Source organism: Barbus barbus, assembly GCF_936440315.1.
Source record: "Barbus barbus genome assembly, chromosome: 19".
In the NCBI taxonomy this organism is placed as follows: Eukaryota; Metazoa; Chordata; class Actinopteri; order Cypriniformes; family Cyprinidae; genus Barbus; species Barbus barbus.
The window spans coordinates 29,881,572-29,896,247 of record NC_136747.1 but is presented as its reverse complement, the minus strand read 5'-3'; the positions used below and the strand labels follow the sequence as shown (position 1 = coordinate 29,896,247).

Here is a 14,676-nt window from a genome sequence, read left to right as displayed (position 1 = left end):
GAAGTTTGAAGCATAATTTACAAAACAGTACAGCTTTAACAAAACACTATGATTGGGAAAGGAAATGGAAACTTTGCGGTTTTAGTGTCTCAGCATCATGTTGTAATCGTTAGTTTGATCAACACCTTCACGAAGGACAGACGCAATGGAGAAAGCTATCTTTGTTTGTGTTTTTACTTCCTGGATTATTCACATTATTTGCAGTGGTAAGAATACTCTTTAAACTTGCATTCACCATTTTAACCTCAAATACAACTATTATTTTTATCAAAACAATTTCAGAGAATTGGTTTGTCTATTTTTCTCCAGATGTTTCAGAAAATGAAGTGACTCTGTTAAGAGCTCAGATGGGAGAAAGCATCAGCCTAAACTGCAATCTGACCAACAGATATGAGATGGCCTGGTTTCACCAGTATTCTCAACAACTAACTCAACTAATATCTGCTAAGACCAGCAGTGTCGCAGGAAGAAAACTTCTAGTTACGTACAATCAAAACTGGAGTCGTCTGACAGTTAAAGCAGATGTGGAGATCAACACAGTCTCGCTAGTTATTCCTGGAGTAACCGAGTCAGATTCAGGTCTTTATTTCTGTGGAACAAAATCAGTGAGTTCAGAAATGCACTTCAACAAACCCATCAGACTACAGATGGAGGGTTAGTACTGCTGACTTCTCACTTTCTCTCAAATCTTCATAATGATTTCAATGCAGAGATTTTTGTTAATTATTTTACTGTTGCTCAATTTATTCCAGTGACTCCAAAAGGGTGTTTTCACAGAAATATCACAGAATCATTTTAGCTTCCCCAAAGAACCTTTCAGTGAATTCTACTTAAAAGAAGCATTGTTTTCTTAGTGTGAAGACCATTTTGATAACCCACAGAAGCTTTTTCTACTGTAATGAATGTTTTTGTGGAATGGAAAGATTCTGCGGAATTATTAAGAACCTTTATTGTTATGCAGTGTTGAGATATGAAAGATTCCTGAAACCATGTGTGTTGTTGAGGAGATTGCTGCTATAATGATAATATTGAAACTCTTTTTTTGATGAAGTGATCATATATTTAAAATATTTTCAGATGAGCTGACAGACAGAGAACACAAAGTTCATTCCGTCACAGATCCACCAGAGGATGCTGAGCTCACAGGTGAGAGCGGAAATCATTCTTGCTTGGGTCTCATTTTTTCATAACTCTATAGTTCTAAAATCAGTATTAATTCTTCAGTCAAGTGTATTAGTGTGGAAGTTATAAAAGCAAAAGCCAAACAATTCATTGGTCTGACTGTACAATCTTAAAAATAAACGATCCAAAGGGGATTTATAGGAGAACAGTTTCTTTATTCCATTGTTTAATTAGTTTATGAATGTTTTGTGTGTAGACGGAGTGACGCTGATGGAGCGAGTGCTGATGTTCGGTGGTGTTGGTCTGGCTGTGCTTGTGTTTTTTCTGGCTACAGTCGTTGCAGGAGGAATCATTCACTATCACGGTTGGCAGAAAGGATGGGCCGCTGCCAAACGCTCATCTCTGATTCACCACAAATCAGTTAAATAACACATTTATGTGCTTTGTTTCACTGTATTCCAGTATTCAGGATTGCTGTAGGTTGGTGGCTCACCGTTGTGATTCAGATGTGGTTCTGTTGGCCAGATCTCACTTAGACTTCTGTTGTGCCAAAGCTCTAGAGAAGCATTAATATGTAGTCTACAAATAAGCTGAGTTTAATAGAAAATATACTGTAAATAAAATGTCAGAAATCTGATCAAATAAACAGCAGTAAAACTAAGAAATCAGACGTGTTTGTGCATTTTCTGACAGAAAACCTGATCATTAGCAACACTAAACCCCTTCAAACACAACTGTAGGCCTATGTGTGCAACGATCTGTTCTCACAGATTCAGAAGAAACAAATATAGGTTTCACAAAGAACAATCATGATTTCCTAATTGACTGCAATAAAATCACACAAGTAAAACCGGTAAGGGTCACTGAAAATAGAAAAGCATTACTCAAGAAATCGGTAACACTTTAGAATACCGTTCCTTCGTTAATGAATAACTACACAGGAACAAGTGACTAATGCACTATTGACATTGCAGTAACTACTTTTACCGAACAAGAAACTTTGATTAATGATTTTGTAAGTAATAGCACTCAGTTGAAACTGGTAGTTCACTATTAGCTAATCAATAACTACTATTTTTTTATATACATCCTGGAGAACTGCGAAGAACTACAGTACCATATACAGGTTCATAATTAATGTGAATTATGCATAATGTATAATTAATTCTAAAATGAAGATCATGGTAACCCACTAGTAATGACTCAAGTATTACCAAATCCTTCTAAAGGAACTGCTAATTAATTGGATCAGTATTATAAGGTGAAAAGCATTATAACTCCCTAGTATTGACTGACGTCATTGTAAGCTTTTAAATATGTGTCATGAATCTGGTCTATGAACTTCCGTTAACTCACCACCAGAGGTCACTCGCTCACCACATGGACTCTTGCACCACACTAACTGTTGCATGCCACCTCAGACTACAATTCCCATCATCCATTGCACTGACGACACACAGCTGATTGCACTGATCACACACCCTACATAACCATGGACTTCCTCTTCCTCTCTGCCGAGTATTGTTCTGCGTTTATCACTCCCCTAGTGTTAGCTGCCTTACCGAGCCAGTCTGTGTTTTTCTGTTTAGTTTCAGTATTGATCTGCATTTATAACTCTCCTAGTTTTAGCTGCGATACGGAACCCACTTTGTTGTCATAGTCTTGCCCGTGTTTCCTGGATTTACTGGATTATCTCTCTGCCTTGCCCTGTTGGATATTGTTTGCCGATCGTCGACTCTCGCTAGCCCTAGGATTGCTGTGTCTTGCCCGTACCATACCTGTTTGCCGTTGTTTGACCCTGCCTGTTTATTGACTGTTTATAAATAAAAGCTTGCACTTGGATCCGCACGCCTCACATCTTGTTCGCCCCGTTACAGAATACTCGGCCACACAAGGATCCAGCTACTTTTCAGATGGACATTGGCCAGGTATGGACACAACTAAAATATTATTTGCCCTTAAACAAGGTCCACGATCACTGGAGAACCATATTCGAGAGTTTTTAGCCATTGCTCATACAGCATACAGCTACAGAAAAGTGTCCTACAAAGCATTTTATAAAGACAAACACAATTCACCCCTTTCTTAAATTCCAAAGGCCATTTAGCCATCTGAGAAGAAAAAGACTACTTTTTTGTGTACAACAATCTTATTTATTAACAACATTTTAGGATGACTCTCTTTTAATTGTTGTTCAGTCCTCCTGTCAAAATGCTCCCACTCACTGGTAAAAAAACTAAAGCTGGATAGTTGTAGAAAGAAAGGGTTATTTGTGAATAATGGCAGGATGTCATGTTTGACCACATTTTCCTTTATAGTATCCTTAAAGTACCTTATGTAAATGACAGGTCCTCGCAGAAATTTCTCCTCAGCCTCCAGGATGGACAGATTTTCCACAAAAGCCAGGGACAGATAATGGACTACCAGAGAAAGAACTGAGATTGATCACACATCCCAAGTAGCCAAGTATCATTTATTTATCATTGTTTAGCTTTTTACAACAAAAGGAAAAGTGTCTCTTCTATAATAACCACAAAAAAACATTGTTTTTAGAGCAATGGTCTCACATTATGGATAAACTATTGTGAATCTGACATAATGCAGAGCTCAGCTAACACATGAGACCAACCTCTGGAATAAAGTCCATTCATGATGGATTTGATGTGGTCAGTGTGGGTGTGCTGTCCAGAACTGAAGCCAGGTGAGAGTGGATTGCATCAGTCTGCTCCTGATCTTCAGTGTATATCGGCACAGGTGACTCGGAGGAATGCTTGGAAAAAGTGTAAAGCCACTTTGAATTCTTTTGGCCACTGCCTTGCCTTTCAAAAGAAAGAAAACATTTTGAATGTTGGTTATCAAGAATAGAAATGTAAGTATTGCCATGTGGGAATTTGACTAAGGTGATTATGAAAACAATGACGAGGCATGATTGATTGATGCCTTATGACTATACTGATGATTTATTGCATGTTTCATCTGTACTGTGTTGCTTCAGTTTGGTCAGTTATTTCCATTGGCAAGGACGAGACTTCAAGGATGAAACAACAAACTGAGATGTTCAGAAACTAGTACACATACCCCTCTGTCTCAAACTGCTCAATAAGACTCTGATTGCAGGAATGTCAAGCTAACAGAAATGGAAATGTTACAGGATTAGATACAGATCCTATTGTCTTATTGTTAGCAATAAAGTACAACAACCTTCTAGCAACCTTTTAATGAAGAAAACAGAAAAGCCCACCCGAGGGACATTGACAGGAGTGTTCAGCCCGGTGTAGAGGGCATACTGTCAGCGTTATATGCCACAGGAACATGGGAATCGTCTCTTAGCTGTGGACCTAAAGATGTCTCTGTGCTGGTCATCTCCAAACCCAGGCTTTGATGACTATACAGGGAGACTAGAAGGAGGATCTCTCTTCAGAGTGGCTTCTGTATGCATATAAAAGTGTTATGACAATCCATTTCAAATTTGCATTATCTTTGCCTTATTATATTGGGGTAAAATTACCCTCCGTAAAACCAGCATAAAAGAACAATCCCTCCAAACCACAATGTTTAATAATTATTATATTCTTATGAGCTACAGCATGTCAAATCTTACACATAACAGATAATGATCTGTGTTCATGCAGGGCACATGAAAGCATTATCCTAAAAAACACATATAACACCAATAAAGAATACCTTTTATTTGACTTCTGACTTATGGTAGATGTCAAATAGTATGATTTATGTATTCAATACTCACTGGAGGATTGTGGCAATAACATGCATGTTGGCAGTGTCCTGTGAGAGTAAAAGGACAAATTAAGCAGACTACCATTTGCCATTCAAATATGAAATTAATAACTACAGAAGATAAACTACAGCTGATTTAAAATAATGTGAACAAGATTTATACATGTGCTCAAACCTCTTCTGTTTCATGCAGGCATTTCCAATCTGCATGAGATAATAATCAAAATAGCTCGCAAACACACAAAAGTCGAAGCTCTTTCTTTAAACAAAGAAAACAAACAGCATAACGTTACGTGCAAATTTACCTGACCCTCAATAAGTACATTTTAGACCTATCTATTAACATATTAAAACTAATTGACATCAACTCTTAGCAAATCATTTAACTTTAAATGTGCAACGTTGCACGATTGCTCAACAATAATAATTGTATCGATTATTTTACATAACGTTACCTCTTATTCGTGTCGCTTCTAGACTGATGTTCTGATGCTGATACTGTACAGCCTCCCCCTACTCTTTTTTTGACGGATTGGGAAACATTCGCCCGCTACCGTCACCAGGAGCGTGAGCAGATACTACAACACACGACATTAAACAAACCAATCAAAATCATCTGTTGGTTTGTGCTGGCCACGTCCAGTTTAAGTCCCGCCGACTTGCATCTGGATCCGACCTCCGTTAACAGACATCATCTCCATTATTTTGACACACGCCTCGAAGCTTTAGTGTCACGTCTAACATCACTACCGAAGACAAACACCGGTTCATACCGGTTAAATCGGGCTCTGACACTGAAGTTTTCTAGCATTCCGTCTTCGGCTGGTCTTTACACGGAAGGCTCTCCGGCAGTTTACAGCAGGTTTCTATAAAGAAAACTCTTAAATGTAGCTTTCATCACACGACTAATGGTGCATTCACACCAGACGCGAATGAAGCGTTAAGCGCGAGTGATTTACATGTTAAGTCAATGCAAAGACGCGATTAGACATCCTGCGGCGCGATTCGCGCGAATGAGGCGGCGCGAATGACGCGATTCGCGCGAATGGCGCGGCGCGAATTGAGCGTTTCGAGCGTTTGACGCGCGGAACGCAAGATTCGCGCGAATCGCGCAAGTTGAAAAATCTGAACTTTGGCGGATATTTCGCGCCGCGCCAACCAATCAGGAGCTTGCTCTAGTAGTGACGTGTGAAGCAGAGGCAGAAATCAAAACAACAATAAAGGACAAAATCATTGTCGCTGTATGTGGATACCCGGAGCTGTACCATAGACCAAAGATTACATGTTAGATTTACCCAAAACAAATGATATCTTATGTTTATCCACTACAGAGACATCAGAGCCAGCGGCAAATGTCAGACTAGCCGAGGTTATGCTCCTCTCTTCGGCATACATGAGCACGAGCGCCCGGTGATCGCCTGGAGCTCACGGCTCCGAAATCGGCAAAGCACATTTTCAAATAGGGGCTGTTTTTGTAAATAAACAGCAGATTTGAGTTTTAAACAACTACATTCTCGGCTGAAATACACGGGTCCAGTGTTTCCATAGCACATAAAGGTGATTTTATTTGCCAAATTCTATGCTCTCTGTGGCAGTCATTGTGCCCCCTGGCAGAAGCCCCGCCCATGACGCGAATTCGCGTCTGTTGTGCAGTGAATTTCACGCGCGAATGAAGCGTATTTCACACGCGAATGAAGCGAGTAAACCCAAAATGTTCACGAGTCCAACTACGCGCGAATAGCTTGATTTATTCGCGCAAGTCGCGTCCGGTGTGAATGCACCATAATGCCTTCACTCGCTCGGACCGCTAGCATGCTGTCTTTGTAAGTTCCTATAATTCATTACAGAAATTCAAGACGTGTTTATGTTTAAACCTTGTAGATGCCTTTTTTATTTTCATTCATTCATAATATTAGGATACACTCAAGAAAACATAGCAACAAAAAACACAAATCTTATAATTATCACCCAATATTGGAATCATTTTATGTCCGTTTGTGTTCTTTCAATTAGCACATTTACATTACATTTACATTTAGTCATTTGGCAGACGCTTTTATCCAAAGCGACTTACAATTGGAGAATACAGAAAGCGATTAATCTTGAAGAGGCAGTCAGACAGAGGAAGTGCTCGTAACACCAAGTCTCATGGTGCATTCACACCGGACGCGACTTGCGCGAATAAATCGCGCTATTCGCGCGTAGTTGGACGCGTGAACATTTTGGGTTTACTCGCTTCTTTCGCGTGTGAAATACGCTTCATTCGCGCGTGAAATTCACTGCACAACAGACGCGAATTCGCGTCATGGGCGGGGCTTCTGCCAGGGGGCACAATGACTGCCACAGAGAGCATATGTATAGAATTTGGCAAATAAAATCACCTTTATGTGCTATGGAAACACTGGACCCGTGTATTTCAGCCGAGAATGTAGTTGTTTAAAACTCAAATCTGCTGTTTATTTACAAAAACAGCCCCTATTTGAAAATGTGCTTTGCCGATTTCGGAGCCGTGAGCTCCAGGCGATCACCGGGCGCTCGTGCTCATGTATCCCGAAGAGAGGAGCATAACCTCGGCTAGTCTGACATTTGCCGCTGGCTCTGATGTCTCTGTAGTGGATAAACATAAGATATCATTTGTTTTGGGTAAATCTAACATGTAATCTTTGGTCTATGGTACAGCTCCGGGTATCCACATACAGCGACAATGATTTTGTCCTTTATTGTTGTTTTGATTTCTGCCTCTGCTCCACACGTCACTACTAGAGCAAGCTCCTGATTGGTTGGCGCGGCGCGAAATATCCGCCAAAGTTCAGATTTTTCAACTTGCGCGATTCGCGCGAATCTTGCGTTCCGCGCGTCAAACGCTCGAAACGCTCAATTCGCGCCGCGCCATTCGCGCGAATCGCGCCGCAGGATGTCTAATCGCGTCTTTGCATTGACTTAACATGTAAATCACTCGCGCTTAACGCTTCATTCGCGTCTGGTGTGAATGCACCATAAGTCATTGTTCAAATAAGTACAAGCTAGTAAGCTGAGAGAAAGATAGAGGGAAAGTTTTTTTTTTTTTTTTTTCCGAAAGAGATGAGTTTTCAGTTGTTGCTTGAAGGTTGCCAGAGATCCGGCGTTCCGGATAAGGGTGGGAAGATTATTCCTCCAGCCAGGAATGATGAACGAGAATGTTCTGGAGAGTGATTTTGAGCCTCTCTGTGATGGTACCACAAGGCGTCGCTCACTAGCAGATCTCAGACTTCTGGAGGGGATGTAGGTTCGTAATAGTGAGTGGAAGTAGGAGGGTGCAGAGCCTGTGGTAGTTCTGTACGCAAGCATCAGTGTCTTGAACTGGATGTGAGCTGCTACTGGTAGCCAGTGCAAGGAGATGAAGAGAGGTGTAACATGCGCTCTTTTGGGCTCGTTGAAGATCAGTCGTGCCGCTGCATTCTGAATCATTTGTAGAGGTTTGATTGCGTTTGATGGCAGACCAGCTAGAAGAGCATTGCAGTAGTCCAGTCTAGAAACAACCAGGGCCTGGACAAGAAGTTGCGCAGCATGCTCTGTCAGAAAGGGCCTGATCTTTCTGATGTTGTGTAGTGCAAACCTACACAACATCAGAAGCACAGTTTATTTATTTATTTATTGGATCTGATTGATGATCTGAGATTATTCACCTCGGTTTTAAATTATTCTCAAATAATGCTTTTTTCACTCAGAAATGAAGGTGCATCAGAGTGAGGCCTACAATCAATCAGATGCACAAAAAAAGAGGAAGAAGTGCTGATTAACAGAAAACAAGCTGATAAAAAGATTGAAGAATGAATCCAAGATTTGGTGATAATATCTTAATGAGAGATTTACAAAAATTTTTGTAGGCTGGTCTTTTTTGACTGTGATGCCAGATTAGGTATTAAAACTGATTTTGCTTTCTACCACACATACGGGGAAGTTGTGGCCTAATGATTAGAGGTAATCCAAAGGTTGCGGGTTCGAGTCTCCGGCCGGCAGGGATTGTAGGTGGGGGGAGTGAATGTCCAGCGCTCTCTCCACCCTCAATACCACGACTGAGGTGCCCTTGAGCAAGACACCGAACCCCCAACTGCTCCCCGGGCGCTCGGTGTGTGTGTGTGTGTGTGTGTGTGTGTGTGTGTGCGCGCACACACGTTGGATGGGTTAAATGCAGAGCACGATTTCCGAGTATGGGTCACTATACTTGGCAGTATTTCACTTCATACTGTAAACAGTCCTTTTCTGTTCTCCTCAGGCTCAAACGGTTGATTTTACTGCTGTGGACCATCACTTATTGCGCAAGTGAGTATTTTATCTCTGCAGTGTTTTTAATGTCAGTATTTTTTAAGAAAACATGTCAATAATCCATTGTTTATATCCTCAGGTTGCACTCCTTTACCACAGACGTGTGTCCAGTGTTCTCTATCTTGTGATGGAGTGCCTGTGCTGAACGAACATAACAGTGTTATTGTTTCTATAAATCATCCTTTACAAAAAGTTCCTGACACAGTATACAATGTGTCTTGTTTGTGTGATGGAGGACACTGTTCAGTGCCAGGTTGTTTCCAGAGGGACACACCGTACACACTGAAAATATATGCAAATGATGATCTAGTGCCTAAAATACTTGTTGATGAACCCAATTTGCTGCCTGGTAAGAACACAACCCATCTAACCCATACTTAAAGAACTAGTTCACCCACAACTGAATGTTTAGTTACCCACATCGTGCTCTAATGTTTCTTGCTTCTGAGAAACATGAAGATGATTGAATCATTTGAGTGAACTGTTCTTTAAGTTCTGTTAAAAATGTAATTCTATATACTTACTGAATATGTTACTGATTGGTTCACTCGCTCTAATTTTCCACAGACTGTGGTCAAGAGGGCATATCAGACAGAAAAAGTAAGTCAAAAATCATTAAACACCCCATCATTTTAAAAACGTTTTCTATCTACATTTAAAACTCAAGTTATTTCTGTATTTTTCAGATGAGAATGACTGTTTACATGTACCTAGTCAATGATAGAGTTACATTTGGTGCAGGAATTCATGCAAATTAATCTGGTTGTTTTCCACATCCAGACGGTGCTGATGGGAATCTCTCTAACAAGCTCCTGCTCTTGTTGGCCTTTTGCTTTTGGATCGTCTTCCACCTTGAGGGACCAAGATAATGGCACATATACACGGAAGCTACTCCTGTGCCAAAGAAATGCTGTACTTTACCATCGATGAGATGTCTTCATGCACTACAGCATAACAACACCTGAAACTATCATCTCAGACTTAACATTACAGAGCAATGGACTTTCTCAGACCACGAGGCCTTTATTATCAAAAATGCATTAAATGGACCATTGCTTTTGTCTGCTGTAAAATGCATCTTTTTATATCAGATTTCCTATTTACGTGTCTTCTCATTCTCTTAAACATTTGTCCACTTTAAGCCCACTGCCACTTTATATATGCTTTTCTTTTCTTGTCTCGTCTCATGCTACAAATACCATGATCAAATATGACCAAATGTGCATTAAATAGATAGCTATTCTTCCTTTATAAGCAGTTTTTATATTTTTTATTTATTTATTCCACAGTTGATCTGTGTGGAAAAAAAATATGAATGTAAAAAAAGCATATTAAATATTTATATATTTAATGCTGTCTTCACAAATTCTTTTGTTCACTAATTATGTTTACTTTTTACAAATAAAAAGTGCAGAAGAAGCTGCAAATTATACAGCAATAATGCAACACTTACTGGAAAATTATTAGCATTATAAATGGGTTTACAGTTCAACACCTATGCAGATATTTCTTCAGTGATGTAATTTTTAGTTATAGTTAAAATGGTAATCATTATCATTTGATGGGCAATAAATAAAAACATATTCAGTTAGATTAGATATTGGTTCTGCCTGTTTTTAGTGAAATAGTGTAGCTACAGTTTCATGGTCGAGATATTAATAGCTGGTTAATTTAGTCACGTCACCAGCCATTGGCAGGTGTGATAAAATGTACTTTCAGAGCCTGTGCACACATTAAAGCTTGTGCAGACTACATCCATAATATGTACAAACATTTTACATTTTTACATGATGAATAATTATAGCATTGCACATGAAACAGTGTAGCTTAATAAAGCACAGCTGCAAGAAAACAAAGCTCTTCAAGTTATGAAGCTGTGTAAGCGTTAGTTAACAAAGGAAATGGAAACACTGTGGTTGAAGTGTCTGTGCTTTGTGTGGAGACCTGTAGTTTGATCTGCATCTTTACGAATGACAGACACAATGCAGAAGGTCATGTTCTTTTGTGTTTTATCATACAGGGTTATTCAGATCACTTCAAGAGGTAAATTTATTCTACTTTACCTTAAATATAATGTGTTTTTATCGAAATCATTTCAAAGATCAGTTTTTGATGTTTTCCAGATGTTTCAGAGCATGATGTGAGTATTTTACGAGTCCAGCTGAATGAAAGCATCAGCCTGACCTGCAGCATGACCGACAGATATGAAATCTCCTGGTATCACCAGAATCCTGATTCTGGACGACTAACACTACTGATATCTGCCAAGACCAGCAGTGTAGCAGGAAGAAAACTGCTAGTTAGGTACAATCAAAACTGGAGTCGTCTGACAGTTAAAGCAGATGTGGAGATCAACACAGTCACGCTAGTTATTCCTGGAGTAACCGAGTCAGATTCAGGTCTTTATTTCTGTGGAACAAAATCATTGGAAATGCACTTCGACAAACCCATCAGACTACAGATGGAGGGTTAGTACTGCTGACTTCTCACTTTCTCTCACATCTTCATAATGATTTCAAATGAGGAGATTTTCTACTAAATTATTTTACCGTTGCTCAATTTATTTCATTCATCACTAGTACTACACTCATAAAAATGTAAGTTTCCAGAAAGATTGTTTTTTTCACAGCAATGGCATATAATTATTGTTGTTTCCACAAACAACCTTTCAGTGCAGTTTTTGAAAGAAGTTTTGTTTTCTTAGAGTGATGGACGTTTAAATAATCTCTAGAACCATTTTCCACTATAAAGAAGCTTTTATGGACTGGAAAGATGGGGAATCATAAGGCAGTGATTCCTGAAATCCTGTGTTGTTGTTGAGGAGCTTGCTGCTATAATAATATTGAATCTCGTCGTGTTTTATAAAGTGTTCATATATTTAAAATATTTTCAGGCAAGCTGACAGACAGAGAGGACAAAGTTCATTTTGTCACAAAACCACCAGAGGATGTTGAGACCATAGGTGAGACCAGAAATCATTCTTGTTTGCAGGCATCTCTAGCTCTAAAATTAGTATTGATTCTTCAGTCAAGTGCATGAGTGAACAAGTTCATTGGTCTGACTGAATAATCATAAACTTAAAAGATCCAAAAGAGTGTTTTTGCAGAGATTCAAAAGAAGAAACAAACTAACATTTCCCAGGGAACAGTGAACAGTTGTTAAATGTGATGCATATATTTATTTCTTTTGACTTTACTGAAGTATAAAATAGGCTATCATAATACATTTGCAAATATTTGGAAACATGTTAAAGGAACACTCCACTTTTTTTTGAAAATAGGCTTATTTTACAACTCCCCTAGAGTTAAATATTATAAATACTGATATTACGCAGCGCCTGAAAATAGTCCCCAGCTAGGAAACTAGTTATGATGTTCCGTCGGTCTTAGTACACGATGTAACTACAGAAGAGTCATGCTTTAAATTGGAAAATTATTGAAACTCTTTGGTCATTTTTGAGCGAGATGCTAACGGTCTAATCCGATTCAATGATCTATGCTAAGCTAAGCTAAAAGTGCCAGACCCGGAGATCGGCTGAATGGATTCAAAAACGGTAAAACTCAACGGTTTAACTCTAGGGGAGGTGTAAAATGAGCCTATTTCCAAAAAAAGTGGAGTGTTCCTTTAAGTTCACACACTTGTGTCTCAAAAACAAACAAAAACAATTCTACAGCCAGATAATCTACTTTGAAACGTGCGTTCGGTGTCGGAATGTCTGTTTTTGTTTTAGTCTGTGTGACTCCGCCCACTTATAGTTTACTACATTTGTATTTCTATACATGTATTTCTACAGCCCAGGTTGCCAGTAAACATATGGGACTAGATCTCTGCCCCAATCCCGCATGTGAAATATCATACTTCGAGTGCACAAAAGTGCATTTTGTGGCGAAAATGTTAGAAAGATGAAAGTATTTAATGCGTATGAAAATGTATTTTGCATTTAAAATGTTTTTGGATGTGTGCAGATCTTCTCTTTTGCGTGTGCAATGTTTCACTAGATAGTTCCCCTGATGCCCGCGCTCAGTGTTCTCTGCTTGCTCAACACAACCCAGCATTACAATATACCACAATTCCAGCCAATCAGAGATGAGGCTGCTAAATTCTGATTGGCTGCCTTGACAACCAATCACAACATTCCCTGAATTACTGACTACAGCAGAAGAGGGGAAATACAGTGCATAATTATGCAAGTTGATATTCTGATCATTTTTTTTTAACCAATTCCAAACGACATCAATCTTAATAACTACTATTAATCTTGAATCTTGAATAAGTGAAATATAATTCATGATTCATTTGTTCATGAAGGCTGAAGTGAAAAACGCCCTAGGTTTGCATTAAAATAACTTTTAAAAGAACCATTTTTTACAGCATTTTTATCATCTATAGAAGCCTTTTCCACTATAAAGAACCCTTTCTGGGTTGTTTAGCTGCCAAGCAACATATATTACAGAATGTGCATCACAGATTTTTATAACGCCGTCAAACTCAGAATAAATCCGAATTAGTGTCTCAACTATGATTATTTAGAAAATGTTGTTTGAATAATCCTCTGTCTGTCTGTAGATGAAGTGACGCTGATGGAGCGAGTGCTGATGTTCGGTGGTGTTGGTCTGGTTGTGTTTGTGTTTTTTCTGGCTACAGTCGCTGCAGGAGGAATCATTCACTATCACGGTTGGCAGGAAGGATGGACCGCAGCCAAACGCTCATCTCTGATTCACCACAAATCAGTTAAATAACACATTTAAATGCTTTATATTACACTCTATCACAATCAGTGGTGGCCCACCAATGTGGTTCTGTTGGCCAGATCTCACTTAGACTTCTGTTGTGGCAAGAAGAGCATTATTATGTGCAGTACAAGCTTAATTCTTGAGGAAATATACATGCTATCTGTTTTATGGCACATAAAGCTTGATTAAATAAAATGTTTTCAATGTTAAATGTGCTGTTGAGAGCTGTTGATCAAACAAACTGCACTGAAACTAAGAAATTATGTGGGTTTGTGCATTTTCTGGCAGAAAACCTGATCAAAAACCAACGCTAAACCTCTTCAAACACAACTGTATGTGTTCAATGATGTTCTCACAGCTTCAGACAAACAAAAAATGCTTTCTTGAAGTCAATGTTGTCATGATTTCCTGACTGACTGCATTAAAATCATGCAACTAAAACCACAAAAATATGAGGCGATAAAGCCACTACCACTGACATTAGAGAACGTTACTTGTGCTAAACCCCCCACTATATTTAGACAAGACTAATAGAATAAGGGTTAAAAAAGTAAGGGTTAAAATCACTGGGAAGATGAACGAGATGCTCTCTTAAGAACAGTGTGTTTACAGCTAAACTGTAACGTTTACAGATGTTTTGTATATTAAGAGAATTAAATAAAGCATTTGCTAATTTACACAAAATCATGAAACGACCAGCATATGGCCAGTTGTGTTATGAGCAGAATCTGTGCGGTGAGAGGACTTTGACAGCACTGTCAGATAAACATCTCTCTTC

The 14,676-nt window shown here is 39.1% G+C and overlaps 2 protein-coding genes across 3 annotated transcripts; both read left to right on the top strand.

Moving 5' to 3' along the window:
• Nucleotides 1–111: 111 nt before the first annotated feature.
• On the top strand, nucleotides 112–1,775 carry LOC306885111 (uncharacterized protein). The gene is made up of 4 exons (XM_079441453.1): nucleotides 112–206; nucleotides 310–654; nucleotides 1,078–1,146; nucleotides 1,379–1,775. The coding sequence occupies exons 1-4, from the start codon at nucleotides 146–148 to the stop codon at nucleotides 1,549–1,551; spliced, it is 648 nt and encodes a 215-aa protein (XP_079297579.1). The 5' UTR covers nucleotides 112–145; the 3' UTR covers nucleotides 1,552–1,775.
• Nucleotides 1,776–11,052: 9,277 nt separating this feature from the next.
• LOC306885606 (uncharacterized protein) lies at nucleotides 11,053–14,578 on the top strand. Of its 2 annotated transcripts, none has more exons than XM_079442251.1 (4): nucleotides 11,053–11,208; nucleotides 11,289–11,633; nucleotides 12,059–12,127; nucleotides 13,732–14,578. In XM_079442251.1, the coding sequence occupies exons 1-4, from the start codon at nucleotides 11,136–11,138 to the stop codon at nucleotides 13,902–13,904; spliced, it is 660 nt and encodes a 219-aa protein (XP_079298377.1). In that variant the 5' UTR covers nucleotides 11,053–11,135; the 3' UTR covers nucleotides 13,905–14,578. The 2 variants fall into 2 exon arrangements, with proteins under 2 accessions (XP_079298377.1, XP_079298378.1); XM_079442252.1 differs by having other exon boundaries at nucleotides 11,114–11,208; nucleotides 13,810–13,994.
• The last annotated feature ends 98 nt before the right edge of the window (nucleotides 14,579–14,676 follow it).